Below are 15349 nucleotides of genomic sequence, written 5' to 3' on the forward strand. Positions count from 1 at the left end.
GATAAGGCGCCACGATGTCTTGCTCACAAATCGCAGCCTGTCGGTGTGTCTGTCGACACCGACTCCGAAGTCCCTTCCCCAGCACGAGAACGGGCTCTGGTACCACTTGTCACGGGCATATTTTCTTCAATGGGCCAGCACGGCGCGACGGTCCTTCCTCACCGCCGCAAGCCTACTCGTCAGCTCGCTTGCCGATCGCGGAAGCTTGTAATCAGAGTGCAAGAGAGCAAGAGAGAATAGAGGGAGAGAAATTGCAATCACAAGAAGCAATCACAATGAGGGTGAACAAAAGAAAGCTCAACGCATTTACTTCATTCACAATTTTGCCCGCAGGCTATACGGGCTGCCCCTTTAGGGTATTGATTCACCTGAACCGGGCAGCTTACATCAGACTCAACAAAAGCAAAACAGACTCTAAGTGCAACTGTATACTGTAAGTCGCAAGGGAACAGTCACAATGACATGTCTAAATGGACTCGTGTCACGTGTGACATACGTGGACATGAAGTCTGACACTATTTTGCACACGGTAGGTGTATAACATGTTCATAAGCGTGTCAGACACGAGTCTTTTATTAGTTTGAGTTTAATCTATAAAAAAAACAATTTTATTGTGTTACCTCTCCACACAAAGAGAGAGAGTAGGACAAAGTTAAAAAAGATGACATGTTAGAACAGGTCCCTTTTTTACTTTTTATCAAATCATATAACGTACTCCGAGAGGCAGAGTCTCATTTAAGCAAATATTATGAAAATACAGTCTTCCAAATGGTTATTTAAAATTTATATTAATTATTTTACATTGATATAAAAAAATTTATAAGCACTTAATAAGGAAAAGGTTTGTTTTTTACACAAACAGTAGAAACCATTTCATATTAAAATAAAGCACTTTATATATATATATATATATGTGGGAAGATACTTGACCCGTACCATATCGTTTTTTTTTTAATTTGATGTTTTTTCGAAATTCTAACCTTGCATATTGTGTTCTACGTGTTTGTTTTCATATGAATAGGGTCTTGGATCATTTGATTCAAAAGCGTAGATAAGTTTTTATAAGGTTCTAAAATCAACTGACTATAATTTTTAAAGAATTTTGAGGCTCCAAAATCTATTTTCTCATCCAAAATGCATGATCCAAGAGTCGATTCTTGTGAAAACAAGCACATAGAACACATCGGTAAGGTTGGATTTTTTAAAAAAAGTCCATCATCGGGTACGTGGTCAAGCAGGGATGGGTCGGGTATATTACCATTGCTCATATATATATATATATATATATATATATATATATATATATATATATATATATATATATATATATATATATATATATATATACTTGTGTCACTGTCCCGTACTTTTCAAGATTTTATCAAATCAGTATATACGTTTTCTGAGTCGTGTACATGTATCTTTGGGACAGGTGAAAAACTTTATAGAAAATTTTAAAAACACATATTTAAAGCTTGTTTTTTTTTGGCAAGTGCACTTTAATGAAAAGCCCTCAACTAAGTAGGGGCGACTTGGGTTCATCCTTTGCCTCAAGGTCGAAGTTGGGTGCAGTCCTTGGTGCGCAGGGAAACCATGGAATATTTCAAAATGTGTCATTTTGAAAAGCTCCTCGATCTTTAAAAATACATTTTAGAAAACACTTCTCTTGGATCCACAACCAATATGCAACAATGGAACATAGTTTTTTTTAACAAACTACGGGTTTTACCATCCAAATCAACGAAGCATAATAAACTTAATTTTAACATTTTGTTCCTAAATTCTTCAATAAAAAATATATATTGCTTCTAAATAATTGACTTAAAAGTTCATCATATCTCCAGGAGAATATTTGCAAAAAAATGTGAAGTTTAATGAAAGCAAGAATAACATGTGAAAGGGGATTGAAGGAGATAGCTGGATGGTTAGGTCGCACTATTATAACTTATTCAAATGAGGTTTATTCCCCTAGTTTGCCTATCAAAAACAAGGGAAAACACAAGCACACTTGCACACACAAACTAAAGAGGATACTGATATTTATTCTTGGCAAATCAGTGCAATAAACCTGGCTACGTGGGTTAACTTAAGGCTTTCAAGTTGAAGGAGATCAAGATACCTGGGGTTAGGGGTGTCAATGGATTTGGTTTACTCGGACCAAACCTTATAGGATCCGGGCATGGTGATAAATAAGAAGACCCGGGTCCAGATCTGAAGGTCTGATTAATACATGGATCCAGGTATAGTTTGTGAAATTTTATACGAGACCCAGACCCAACCCGAGTTTCGATTAAGACCTGCAATTTTTTAATGTAAAAATGATAAAAAATATTATATTACTGGGTATGGTCCGGGTCTGGTTCATGTAATTTTTATCGGGTCTGGGTATGGTTTCTCTTATAGTGAACCCAATTAGACTCGAGTTCGGACCTGATACCATACCCAAAAATTGGGTCCAAGTCTGGTAAATTCCACTTGGGTCCGAACCAAACCCAACCCGTTGACACCCCTACCTGGGGTGTGCATCGTTTTCCGCAAGGCGTAAGCCAAATGAGAACTATTCCCTGTGGGTGGGAGAAGTACTCACGAAGCTTGGCTAACCAATAATACAAAATGCAGCAAAAACCTTTTACTAGATTATGATATAAAATATGCACACGAAATAGCAGGTGAGGGTTTCAGAAATTTATATCTAGCAATTGATATTAGATTAAAATAGAAATATGCTCACAAATAAGAAATAAATTTGTGAAATTTATCAAGCAGCTGGGTTTGCTATATATGATCTTGTTTTATTGAGCATTTTATCAGACAGTGTGCAGTCAACTTTTTGCTGGAGATCTCCCTTTCTTTTTAATGTTATTACTTTTATCATAGCAAGATATATTGCAACATGGTTAACCCCCTGTTCAACAAGCAGCTGGTTTAAACATAGAAGATTATGATGTTGCCTATGGGACCAACCATGAACATGTCCTAAGATTTCAGCTTAGCAACTCTTTGGTCAGTCAACATGGCAGCAAAATCCAACCCTAATTCTATTAAAAAAAAGTAAGTAAGAAATCTAGCCATTGGCCTTAGCCAGCTGTATTATCATTCAAATACGAAATCTAGCCATGGATGAATAGCAGCCTAGCTTTGACAAATGATAAGATTTTCTATTTTGTATAATTTTCAGTGCAAAACAGGCAACTCTAGAGAACCCTCTAAGTTTTTCTCGCTACTAATTTTTTCAACACTTAGGATGGAAGCCATTTCACATGGTGCCTCAACAGTGCCATCTAGGACCAACCGAATATAATAGAGAGCGTAGTACGATGGCGTGCATGATTCCTTTCTATTAAGGTCTTAATGTTCTATAAATCTCATTATTGAAGGCATTGATCATGTTCTTTTTATTGCTTTGTGCAATTATATATATATATATATATATGTATGTGATGCTTGTGTGTGTGTGTTGTGGTGGAGAGGTTTTTGCACATGAATGATGGGATCCAATAAAGAGTTGGTATTGGATCCCACCATAGCCACGAAAGGAAACATCACATAGCAGTACATTACATGAAATAACAGGGGAACAAGTTAAGAATTGGATATGGATCTCAAAATGACCATGAAAAAGAAGGTTTATGTAATAGTGTATTGCAATGAACAATTTAGGACTACGTTAAGAACTGGACATGGACCCCACTATGGCCGTGAGGAGGAACATTATTATATTTGCAGTACATGGCGTTAAATGCCTAGTTTAACAAAGGCGGCTTTTCAAAAAACTGTTAAGAGGTCAACTGGCAGGTTATTGGACCTCTCAATAAGTGCAACTATAAAAACATGCATGCCATGACATCAGTGACATCATTATATCCCTCCTCAGTTGTTACTTGTTGGCAACACTAAGGGTATAACTGGGTCGGGTATACCAGGCCCCATGTCCCGAACCAATTATACCTGACCTGAACCAGTTTTGGTGCATCGGTGAGTTTGGGTCAGATCCAAAATATAGACTCATAGTGAAAATGGGTCTGGTCTTGGGTATTATAAATGAAGACCTAAACGCAGCCCGATTATGTTCCCGGACCCAAATGATTCTCTATATTTTAAAACTGAAAACCGACCTCAACCAAACTGACCTGTACCTGAACCAGTTTCATACCTGACCCATCTGAAAGTTTCTAATTAGTAAATATTATATATTTAATTAAACATTTAAAGATGTTGATAAACTTGGAATTAATATGCATTGTATTTTAGTATTCTAAAGTTTAATTGATTTTTTCATATATTTCATGTTGCCCTTTTGTCATGGAAATTGTTGGATTGAAGTGAATCCAAAATAATACTCAGGAACTCATTGAATTTGATAATATGATTTATCATCGGTCATTACAAAAAAAAACAACTTTTACTGGCGCACCCCAGTGGTAACGCTGAAGAGCTAGTGAAAACCATTGTTTCTGGCGCAAACTCATATTGCGCCAAGAAAACCTTGGTTTGAAAACAAATCTTTATTGGCATATCTTCATCCTGCGCCAGTAAATCCCAATATTTTCGCGGGAGGGGAAAACATTTTTCTGGTTCAGGGTTTTTTTCATTTATTCCTTTTTCCCCAACCCTAGTTCCAATTCTGTCTCGCCCTCATCCCCACTCTCCTTCCCAACCACTCCCTCGTTGTCAACAAGAATTCCAGCATCAACGGCATCCCGATCGCCTCTTCCTCTCTAATAATCTACAACAGATCAAACTTCTCCATCTATGGCATTAAGCGATTCTTTAACCCATCCTTCCCGGCATGCCCACCTTTTCCGGCCCACCGCCAGAGCATCTTCCAGCATCCCATAGAGGTCCTAGCCTCGCAGGGATTCGCGATTGTTGAGATTTAGCACATTACGGGGAAGTCCAATATTCTCTTTTCAGGGATTGGGTTTCCCTTTCCAATCCCTGATTTCTGCAACAACCCTTAGTTGGCATAGTTATCGTTTCCTCTACAAGCCTCTTCCCTTCTTTATAAAATCTGTTCCTGTAGCTTACAATATACACAACTGAGACATAAGAGAATAAATGAGGGTTTCTTTCATGGATGTAGGCTACTAATGGCTGAACCACGTAAACGTGTGTTTGTGATTGCTTTCACGTCTGTCACATGCCTCAAGGCACAACATTAGTATCCTCTCACCAATCTCGGTTCTTCATGGTATCAGAGCAGGATCATGAAGGATATCTGGGCACCCTCCATTAGGCCTCCTCAGACATGGCTGACAACCAAAGAAGCGGTGCAGGCTCATCAAATGCAGAAGCTATCACACAACGGGTAGTCATTCATGAACATGTAACCCCTAACCTGAGAATCACCAGTATCCCCCTAAACGGAACCAATTATTTGTCATGGTCGAAAGCAACCACTCTATATATCTGAGTGGAAAATTCAAACTCGAATTTGTGAACGAAAAAAAACCCATGCCAGAGATCACTGATCCCAAATACGAAGAATGGGAATCCAACAATCATTTGGTGATGTCGTGGCTTTTAAACTCCATGGAACCACGTATCGCCGATGGGTTCCTATTCCTTGAAACGGCAACAGACATATGGAACGCTGATAAAGAGCTCTATGGAGAAAAATACAACATAGCTCGTATGTACCAACTGTCACAAGAAATCTGTGAGACAAAGAAGTCTAAGGACCGTTCAACGAATTTCTCAGACACATGAGAAGTCTCTGGGATGAATTAGACTCCTACCAGATCACCTCGAATGATCCCAGAGATATAGCCAAGCTACGAGAACAAGAGAGGATCTTTCAGATCCTTGCTGCCCTCAGTCTTGATTACGAGAACCTGAGGAGCCAGATTCTCATGTCTCATGATCTGCCATCCCTAAACTCTGTCTGTGTGATCATAATGAGAGAGGAAGCACGTCGCAAGGTTATGAATCCTACCAACAATGTCGAGGATGGGATTGAAAAATCAATATTCCTAACTTACTCCAAGTTCGAGCACACCCAACACAGAGAGAACGAGACCGGACCCACTCAGTTCTGTCGTGACAAACCAAAGAGGACTCGATGCCTCCACTGCAAGAAACCCGGTCACTCTCAAGAAACGTGCGGGTTCCTACATGGCTTTTCCGACCGGGCTCACAGTAGCAAGACCGAATACGACCCCAAACGCCGACAGGCTTGCTCGGTCGGCACCCCTCTGACTGTTGAAGCAATGACCAATCTCCTTAAAGGCTGTGGTCTCTATAAATCATTTGAAACTGAGAAGGCTGCCAGAATGGCAACCGCTGCCCACAACATCAGGAGCCAACACGACCTAGGTATGTATGAGCACTCTCACCTCAAAGGTAAGGCTTGGATTGGAGATTCAGAAGCCACTCATCACATGACCAACGATGAGGGCAACCTGAGTATGACATATAAAAGCAAAGAGGGCACCATATCCACAGCTAGTGGGTCCCTTATGAATCTCAAAGGAGCCGACTACATATCATTCTTTAATTCGCTCACTCCCAGCATATCTCTTCTTGTCCCTGATTTAACCTTTAATCTGCTATCTGTGGGTACTATCATCGATGAACTCAAATGCAAACTTGTATTTTCTTGATCTAATGTGGAATTTCAGGATCCGATAACGGGGAAGAAAATTAGTGAAGGAAGAAGGATCAACGGGCTATATCAAATCCAACAAAGCCCGAAAGCTATGGTTACACGGAATGACGAGGGGAGACAATTGCACCATAGGCTTGGACATTCGTCCAACCACACACTCAATTCTTTATTTCCTGAACTTGAATTTGATGCAAATGCATGTGATGTATGTCATTTTGCCAAACTCACCCGCATTCACTACTCTAAGTCTGAGAGTCACTCCACTTCTGCCTTTGATCTTGTGCACTCAGATGTCTGGGGACCAGCTCCCGCAGAGTCCATATAGAACTTTAAATATTTTATTTCCTTCATAGATGACTTTTCAAAAACCGCATGGATATATTTCCTGAAATCCAAAGATGAGGTGCTCACTAACTTCAAAACCTTCTGCACAATGATCGAAAATCAATTTGAAAAAAGGCTCAAATCCATTCAGACCGACAATGGGACAGAATACACTAACCATGCCTTCGAGAATTTCTGCAGAGATAAATGAATAGACCATCAAACCACGTGCGTAGACACTCCTCAACAGATTGAAGTTGCCGAAAGAAAAAATCAGCACCTCCTCGAAGTTACCCGTGCGATTATGTTTCAAACAAACGTGCCGAAGGAGTTCTGGAGTGACGCCATTGCCACGGCCTACTACCTCATCAATCGGCTCCCCCAAAAATGGCTACAAAATCAATCACCGCTCGAAAGACTTAAAGGGAGAAAGATCAACATTGAACATCTAAGAACGTTCGGATGTATCGTCTACGTGTGGATCTCTCCCCACAAAAGGGACAAACTGAGCAAAAGAGTCGCCGAATGCCTGTTCCTAGGGTATTCATCTTCAAAAAAGGGATACAAGTGTTACAACTATGACACTAAGCATCTCTACATATCCACAGATGTAAGCTTTAATGAAGAGATGCCCTATTTCTCCAGTACCAAGCAGAATATCAACAGTCAGGGGGAGATCTGGACCACCGACAACAACTACCATCATACCATTGTCCAAGAAATACAGATTCCATCGGCCATTAATGAGACCAATAATCACTTAGAAGAGTCTGCTCCTGAAACAAGCAATCAAGAGATAGTAACGTTGAGAAGGTCTGAACGCATCTCTCATCCCTCATCTAGGTTTGAAGACTATGTGACCCACGTCTCTTATCCCATCAGTGAACAAATCAACTACAACAAAGTGGGATTTGCATACAGGACATACCTTTGCAAAATTAGCAAAGAAAGAGAACCTAAGACATATGAAGAAGCCAAAAGGAACAAACAGTGGGTCCAAGCCATGGAGGAGGAATTAGAGGCCCTGAAGCGAAACAAAACGTGAGAAATAACCGACCTCCCCAAGAACCTCAAGGCAGACGGATGCAGATGGACATACAAAATCAAATACAAGAGCAACGGTGATATCGAGAGATACAAGGCCAGACTTGTGGCAAAGGGGTACACTCAAACCCAAGGGATAGACTATCACGAAAAATTCGCACCAGTAGCAAAAATGAACACTGTGCGCATCCTTCTCTCAATAGAATGCAACCGTGACTGGAGGCTTCACCAATTGGACGTAAAGAATGCCTTTCTTTAAGGCGAACTAAAGGAGAAAGTCTACATGCAACTACCTCCAGGATATCCTTGCCCACATACGAACTCAGTATGCAAAATAAGGAAGGCCATATACGGCCTAAAACAATCTCCAAGAGCCTGGTATGCCAAGCTTAGCTATGCCTTAAAAAACAAAGGGTTCCAAAGCAGTCAAGCCGACCACTCCCTGTTCATCAAAAGGGAAGGTAAAGACACCACCATCCTTCTAGTTTACGTGGATGACATCATCATAATAGGAAACAACACAGACCTCATACAGGATCTAAAGAACTACCTGAACAAAGTGTTTGACATCAAAGATCTCAGTAAGCTGAGGTACTTTCTTGGGATAGAAGTAGCTTATTCAAAAAGGGGGATGTTTTTGTCCCAAAGGAAGTACACTATTGACATTCTCACCGAGACAGGGAAATTGGGATCAAAACCCACTAACACTCCCATTAATCCCAATGTCAGAATCACCAATGGCACAGAAGAGCCATCCACGGACAAAGACAGGTATCGTTGTTTGATCACGAAGCTCTTCTACCTCACAGTCACTCGCCCCAACATATCTTACACAGTTAGCACTCTAAGCAAGTATATGCACGGCCTCAAAGTATCACACATGCAAGCCGTAGATAGAGTATTAAGGTACATCAAGAAGCCACCAGTACAAGGTATTCTGCTCACAAGAAACAGTCACAGAAAGATAGAAGGATACTCACATGCCGACTGGGCCGGAGACTCAGACGATAGAAGATCAACCACGGGGTACTGTATCTTTGTCGGAGGCAACATCGTTGCTTGGAGAAGCAAGAAGCAAAATGTCATCGCCAGGTCGAGTGCGGAGGCTGAATATCGCACCATGGCATCCACCACCGGGGAATTGATCTGGATTAAGAGTATACTCCAAGAAATGGGAGTGAATCACCCAGAACTGATGAAACTATACTGCGATAACAAAGCTGCTATACATATAGCCGCCAATCCAGTCTTTCATGAAAGAACCAAGCACATAGAAATTGATTGTCACTTCGTCAGAGAAAAGGTAACCAGCAGAGAAATTCAAACACCATTCCTCAAAGGTTCCAAACAACTAACAGACGCTCTCACGAAGGGAACAAACCCAGCTCAGTTCAAATATTGTATCAGCAAGTGGGGATGCTTCGACATATACACCCCACTTGAGGGGGAGTGTTGAGATTTAGCACATTACGGGGAACTCCGATATTCTCTCTTCAGGGATTGGGTTTCCCTTTCCAATCTCTGATTTCCGCAACAACCCTTAGTTGGCACAGTTATCGTTTCCTCTGCAGGCCTCTTCCCTTCTTCATAAAATTTGTTCCTATAGCTTATAATATACACAGCTGAGACATAAGAGAATAAACGAGGATTCCTTTTGTGGATGTAGGCCACTAATGGCTGAACCACGTAAACGTGTGTTTGTGATTACTTTCACGTCTGTCACATGCCTCGAGGCACAACATTAGTATCCTCTCACCAATCTAGGTTCTTCAGTGATCTTCGCCTATCTGCAGGATCTGTAGATCCTAGGGCATCAGGATCGAGAGTTAAGGGGTCCAAATTCTACTAATAGAAGGAGACTGTTATTCTGGCTGTTTGTTTTTGACTTTTTTTACTTAAATGATCATTGGCCACTTCTATTTCTATTATGTAAAGTGATGATGCCAATCCAAGAGGAAAGGCATATTAGGGATCCAAATTCTAAATCTCATCTTGACTAAACGAGTTAAGGTAAAAATGGCATGTCTTCTTTATTCCTTTGTTGTTTTTGCATGAAAGCTCCAATTGTTATGATCACAAAATGAAAGCTTTCCAGGTTTTGAAGTTCTTTTCTTATATTTGTTGAATCTACTTTTCTTATGTTTGAATTTATTAATGGTATTTAGAACCTAGCAATGCGTCATCCAAGGGGGATTGTGTTATCAGGTTGTCGTGTAGCTCTAGTTGTAAGTATGCTTGCTTTCAGTTGGTGTACTCATGTCTGCTTGATTAACTAGAAAGAAGGAAGATGTTAGGTTGCTGATTAAAATGTTAAATTGCACGTATTGGAATCTCTTTCTGTTCTTGTTGGTTGGGCTTTGCCAAATCTGGTAATTGACTGGACATGGATTTGCAAAAGCACTATAATTCGCTTATTGTTCCATATTCTGTCACATGTAGTTTTCAGAAAATGTTGTACTAACTTTCATAATATCACCTTCCAAGAAATTAATTGATTATTCAATCTTTTTGTTCCATATTGTTTGGATATTGTTTGGATCTCATTATGATTTGGCATATTGTTTGGATCTTGTTATGGGTTTCATCTTTATTTAGCAGTGGATTTTTAACACCTCAACTTAGTGTACCTGATAAATATACATTTACTTACAGGTCATATTTTGCACTGCAAGTAAAAGCCCAATAAGAGGTTACAATGGTATCAAAATCAAGAATCTGCTTGTCACAGAAACTGACTGGACTTCTAATTGGTTAGTGCAGTGAAATTGCATGGACTTCTAATTGGTTAGCCACTGCTAGCATTTAAATGTGAAACTATGCAGGATTTAAAACGGCTTAGCACAAAAACTAGCTGCCATGTAGTACGCCACATATCAACCAATTAACCTAAAACATCTAGAGATAAATTCTCAATTGTTGCCCTTTAACACCCAGTCGTGATGAAGAACTTTCTCTAAAATAAATAAAAACAAAAAGAGAAAGAGATCTCCTTATTCTTAAATCTATAGCCATTTTTGTTTTGTTTTTTTGGTAGGTAAGCCAGGGAATAACCTCATGGAATTCAAACCTGAGACCCTCAGTTATGAGGGTGTGAATGAGGGCGTGACCTAACCACCCAGCTATCTCATTCGACCCCACCTATAGCTATTATTATACAGGGTTATAAATAACAGATAAAAAGACCAAAATCTGAACCTGAACTAGCTTGCAACACTATTTGTTGTGACTGGTTGATATTCATTGTCAACATTCTTGTTTACTGTCTTGCTATAGTAAACCAATATTTTTCTGCTTCATTTATGCAAACCTTCTGCCAAAATTAGAAATTAATGACAGGTAGTTGTGTATTTGAAGGTTTAACCATCCACTTAAATCCCACTACCAACAAGCAAAGACATGGCAGAATTGTAGAAAATGAAATTCTATTTCAAACAATATCATACTATTCTTATCCTTTTTGTTGAATTTGGATTGCATACTTCATGTATTTCACAACCTAAATTTCTCCCTTCCATGGAATAGGCTTTTAATTCTATAGGAAAACCATGCTATTAATGTTGCTTGTTAGTGACTGATTTTTGGATAAACAGACAAACCTGCTTTAGAGGACCTGCGATATTTCTTGGAGTTCCAGGTTCCCTGCAATGGACTCCTGCATACAATGAGCTACATCTAGGTCTCATGCCTCAAATGAGGACGACTTCTAGTCCTTCCCTACAATTCAACTTCATGGGACCAAAGCTTCATGTTAACTATTGACGATAATCCTTCTCACCTCTCTCTCTCCTAGATTTACGAGATCTGATCTTGTCTCATCCAAATGGTTAAAGGAAATATCTCTGCGTATCAAGATGGTTATGGAAACTGTATATCGTACTGCTATGATCTTTCCAATTTAGTCATTCATTGTGTATTATAAATATTGTATCCCTGGATGATTCAATACAAGAAAAAAAAGAGCGAGAGTGTTTGCCTTGGATGTAGGTCTAATATGACTAAACTGTGTTAATTCCTTCTTGTGGCAAATCGTATTTTGATCCATCTGGTACACTGTATAAATCGTTACACAATGATACATGCAAATCGCTTTCGGTCTTCAAATCGCTACATGGTGGTGTGAGTCGTCTCTCATAAATCGCTACATGGTGGTAGTTCATAAATCGCTACTCACTTGATGGTGGTAGTTCATAAATCACTACATGGTATTAGAGCGTAGTTGATCTCTGGCCGCTGCGTCCTCCTCTTATCCTTGTCAAGTGTTTTTGTTCTTTGTGTGTGGCTTCCTTCATGGCAAACAATTCGTCAGGACAACCCCAATCTCCATCATCAACAGAGCGAATCCTCGTTTAGGATCAAGTATCTAATACAAAAATCACATCGATATTGTTGAATGGTACAAATTATCTTTCTTGGTCCAAATCGGTTTCCTTGTACCTGAGCGGTAGATCTAAGCTCAGATATATTAATGGAGAAATAACTAGGCCAAGCATAAATGACCCCAAATATCATGATTAGAGGTCGGTCAATGATCTTGCTATGTCTTGGCTTCTTAATTCGATGGAAAATCGAATTGTTGAGGGTTTTTTATTTATAAATACTACTCAAGAAATATAGACCACTGCTAAAGAAATGTATAGCAAGCAAAACAATATAGCTCGTATGTATCAGTTGTCCTGCAAGATCCATAATCTCAAGAAGGATACTCAAGGTGTCTCTGACTTTTTTGGGAAAATGAAGCGTCTATGGGATGAATATGAGTCATATACATCCACCTGCAGTGATATGATTTCCTTCAAAAATCTTTGTGAAAAGGAAAAAGCATTCTAATTGCTCGCTGGGCTAGGGAATGAATTTAATCAAGTTCGAAGCCAGATCTTGTTATCAACTGAATTACCATCAGTTAACAATATATGGTCTACCATAATGAAGGAGGAAACTCGCCGTCGAGTAATGAATGTAGAGAAGTCTCTCCTTGAAACATCCGATAGAGTTTTTTTTTCTGATGTTGTAGCTTGTGCAACAAAAAATTATGAATCATCCGGCCACAAAACAAGAAACAAGATTTCTTGTACCTTTTGTAAAAAATTGGACATACCCGGGATAGATGCTGGAACCTTCACGATAAACCAGGAACTGCTCCTTCTCAATGTCCCCATGAAGCCGCACCATCTAGTCATGTGGCTACCACTTCCAACCCGAATGAAAGAGTTAATTAAGAAGATCTGTCTACTCAATTGAAGAATATTGTTGAGCTACTTAAAACTGTTTGTCAGAAAAATAATCAAGTAGCTATGACGTCCTCCACATCCTCTCCTTCAAATCCAGGTAATATTTCTGATCATTACAAAGATAAAAATTGGATCATTGATTCAAAAGCAAGTGAACATAAGAATATTGCTAAGCTGCTTCCTGGACCAAATTTTTTTAGGGCCTTGTATATTTTTTTTTCTTTCCCTCTTTTAACTATCAAAAAAGAGCAATAAAGCATTTTGTTTAATCGTGGGGCTCATGTTTCATTCGGTTGTTTCTTGCTCGAGGTTTTCGTAACACCCCTTCCCACTATTTTTCTATTTTTCTTTTTTTGTTTCTTTCCCATGATTTTTTCAATGACTCCCCTACAACGATTTTTAGTGTTGTCGGGTCTCCAACGACCCCCACAACAATTTATAGTATTGTCTGATCTTCCAACAATGATTTGTAGTATTATCGGGTCTTCCTACAGTGATTTGTAGTGTTTTCGGGTCTCTAATGAGCACCACAATGATTTATAGTGTTATCCGGCCTTCCAACAATGATTTATAGTATTGTCGGGCTTTCCTACAACGATTTATAGTATTTTCGGGTCTCCAACGAGCCCCACAGCGATTTATAGTGTTATCCGGCCTTTCAACAACGATTTATAGTATCTTTCGCAAATCACTATAGCGATTTGTAGTATTTTGGGGTCTCCAATGAGCCCCACAACGATTTATAGTATTGTTCGATCTTTTAACAGTGATTTGTAGTATTATCGAGCCTTCCTACAGCGATTTATAGTGTTTTCGGGTCTCCAACGAGCCTCACACCGATTTATAGTGTTATTCGGTCTTCCAACAGCAATTTGTAGTATCTTTCGCAAATCACTATAGTGATTTGTAGTGTTATTCAGTAAGCAAATCGCTGTAAATCGCTACCCGAATTGTAAAATTTATATGCACCTTCCTCATTATTAAACTGCATTCCTTCTACCGGAACATAGTCAAGTGTACTTCCATGTACATTCCCAGTGCCTACACTTTTATTATGTATACTGTCATGATAATCTACCTCATGATAATCTTCTCTGAAAAACTATGGTCATTTCATTCTCCATTTTTAAGTAAAAACCAGACCCTTATTATTCTGTGTTATTTGAGTTGCATAACACATAATAATAGGGGTCTAGTTTGTAGTTAAAATGGGGAATGAAATAACAATAAAAATTGCTAAAAATTTATAGGAATAAACAAGACTCAATAATGAAGACACCACTTTTTACAGATTTGTAATATGACCTCCGATTAAGGAGATATGGCCCTGACAAGTTGGTCCTAATTCGGGTAGCGATTTACAGCGATTTGCTTACTGAATAACACTATAAATCGCTATAGTGATTTATGGAAGACACTACAAATCGCTATAGTGAGATCCAACAACACTATAAATCGCTGTGGGGCTCGATGGAGACCAAAAAACACTATAAATCACTATAGTGATTTACGAAAGACACTACAAATCATTGTTGGAAGACCAAATAACACTATAAATCGCTGTGGGGCTTGTTAGAGACCTGAAAATACTACAAATCGCTATAGGAAGACCCGACAATACTATAAATTACAGTTGGAAGGCTGAATAACACTATAAATCATTGTGAGGCTCGTTGGACACCCAAAAACACTACAAATCGTTGTAGGAGGGCCCGATAATACTACAAATCGCCGTTGGAAGACCAGACAACACTATAAATCGCTGTGGGGCTCGTTGGAGACCCGACAACACTAAAAATCGTTGTAGGAGAGTCATTGAAAAAATCGTGGAAAAGAAACAAAAAAAGAAAAATAGAAAAATCGTGGGAAGGGATGTTACGAAAACCTCGAGCAAGAAACAACCGAAAGAAACATGAGCCCCACGATTAAACAAACGCTTTATTGCTCTTTTTCGATAGTTAAAAGAGGGAAAGAAAATAAAAAAATTATGCAAGGCCCCCAAAAATTTTCGTCCGGGGGGCGCTGCCCCTCGAGCCCCCCCACAGGGGCGGCCCTCCCTGGACCCCCGCTCGTTGACCGCGCAGTGGGATCCGCACCGAGGGAGAGCCCCCGGACCCCCCTCTTGTAAGGGCAAAAACTCTAAATC

General features: G+C 39.5%; 1 protein-coding gene across 1 annotated transcript; it reads left to right on the plus strand.

The window, feature by feature from the left end:
• The first annotated feature begins 7235 nt into the window (after nt 1-7235).
• On the plus strand, nt 7236-7976 carry LOC149811840 (uncharacterized). Its single transcript, XM_089992932.1, has one exon. It carries the CDS (start codon nt 7236-7238, stop codon nt 7974-7976), a length of 741 nt encoding a protein of 246 aa, XP_089849058.1.
• The last annotated feature ends 7373 nt before the right edge of the window (nt 7977-15349 follow it).

This window comes from Nuphar pumila, chromosome 17 (assembly GCF_984573655.1).
Source record: "Nuphar pumila chromosome 17, dmNupPumi1.hap1.1, whole genome shotgun sequence".
NCBI lineage: Eukaryota > Viridiplantae > Streptophyta > Magnoliopsida > Nymphaeales > Nymphaeaceae > Nuphar > Nuphar pumila.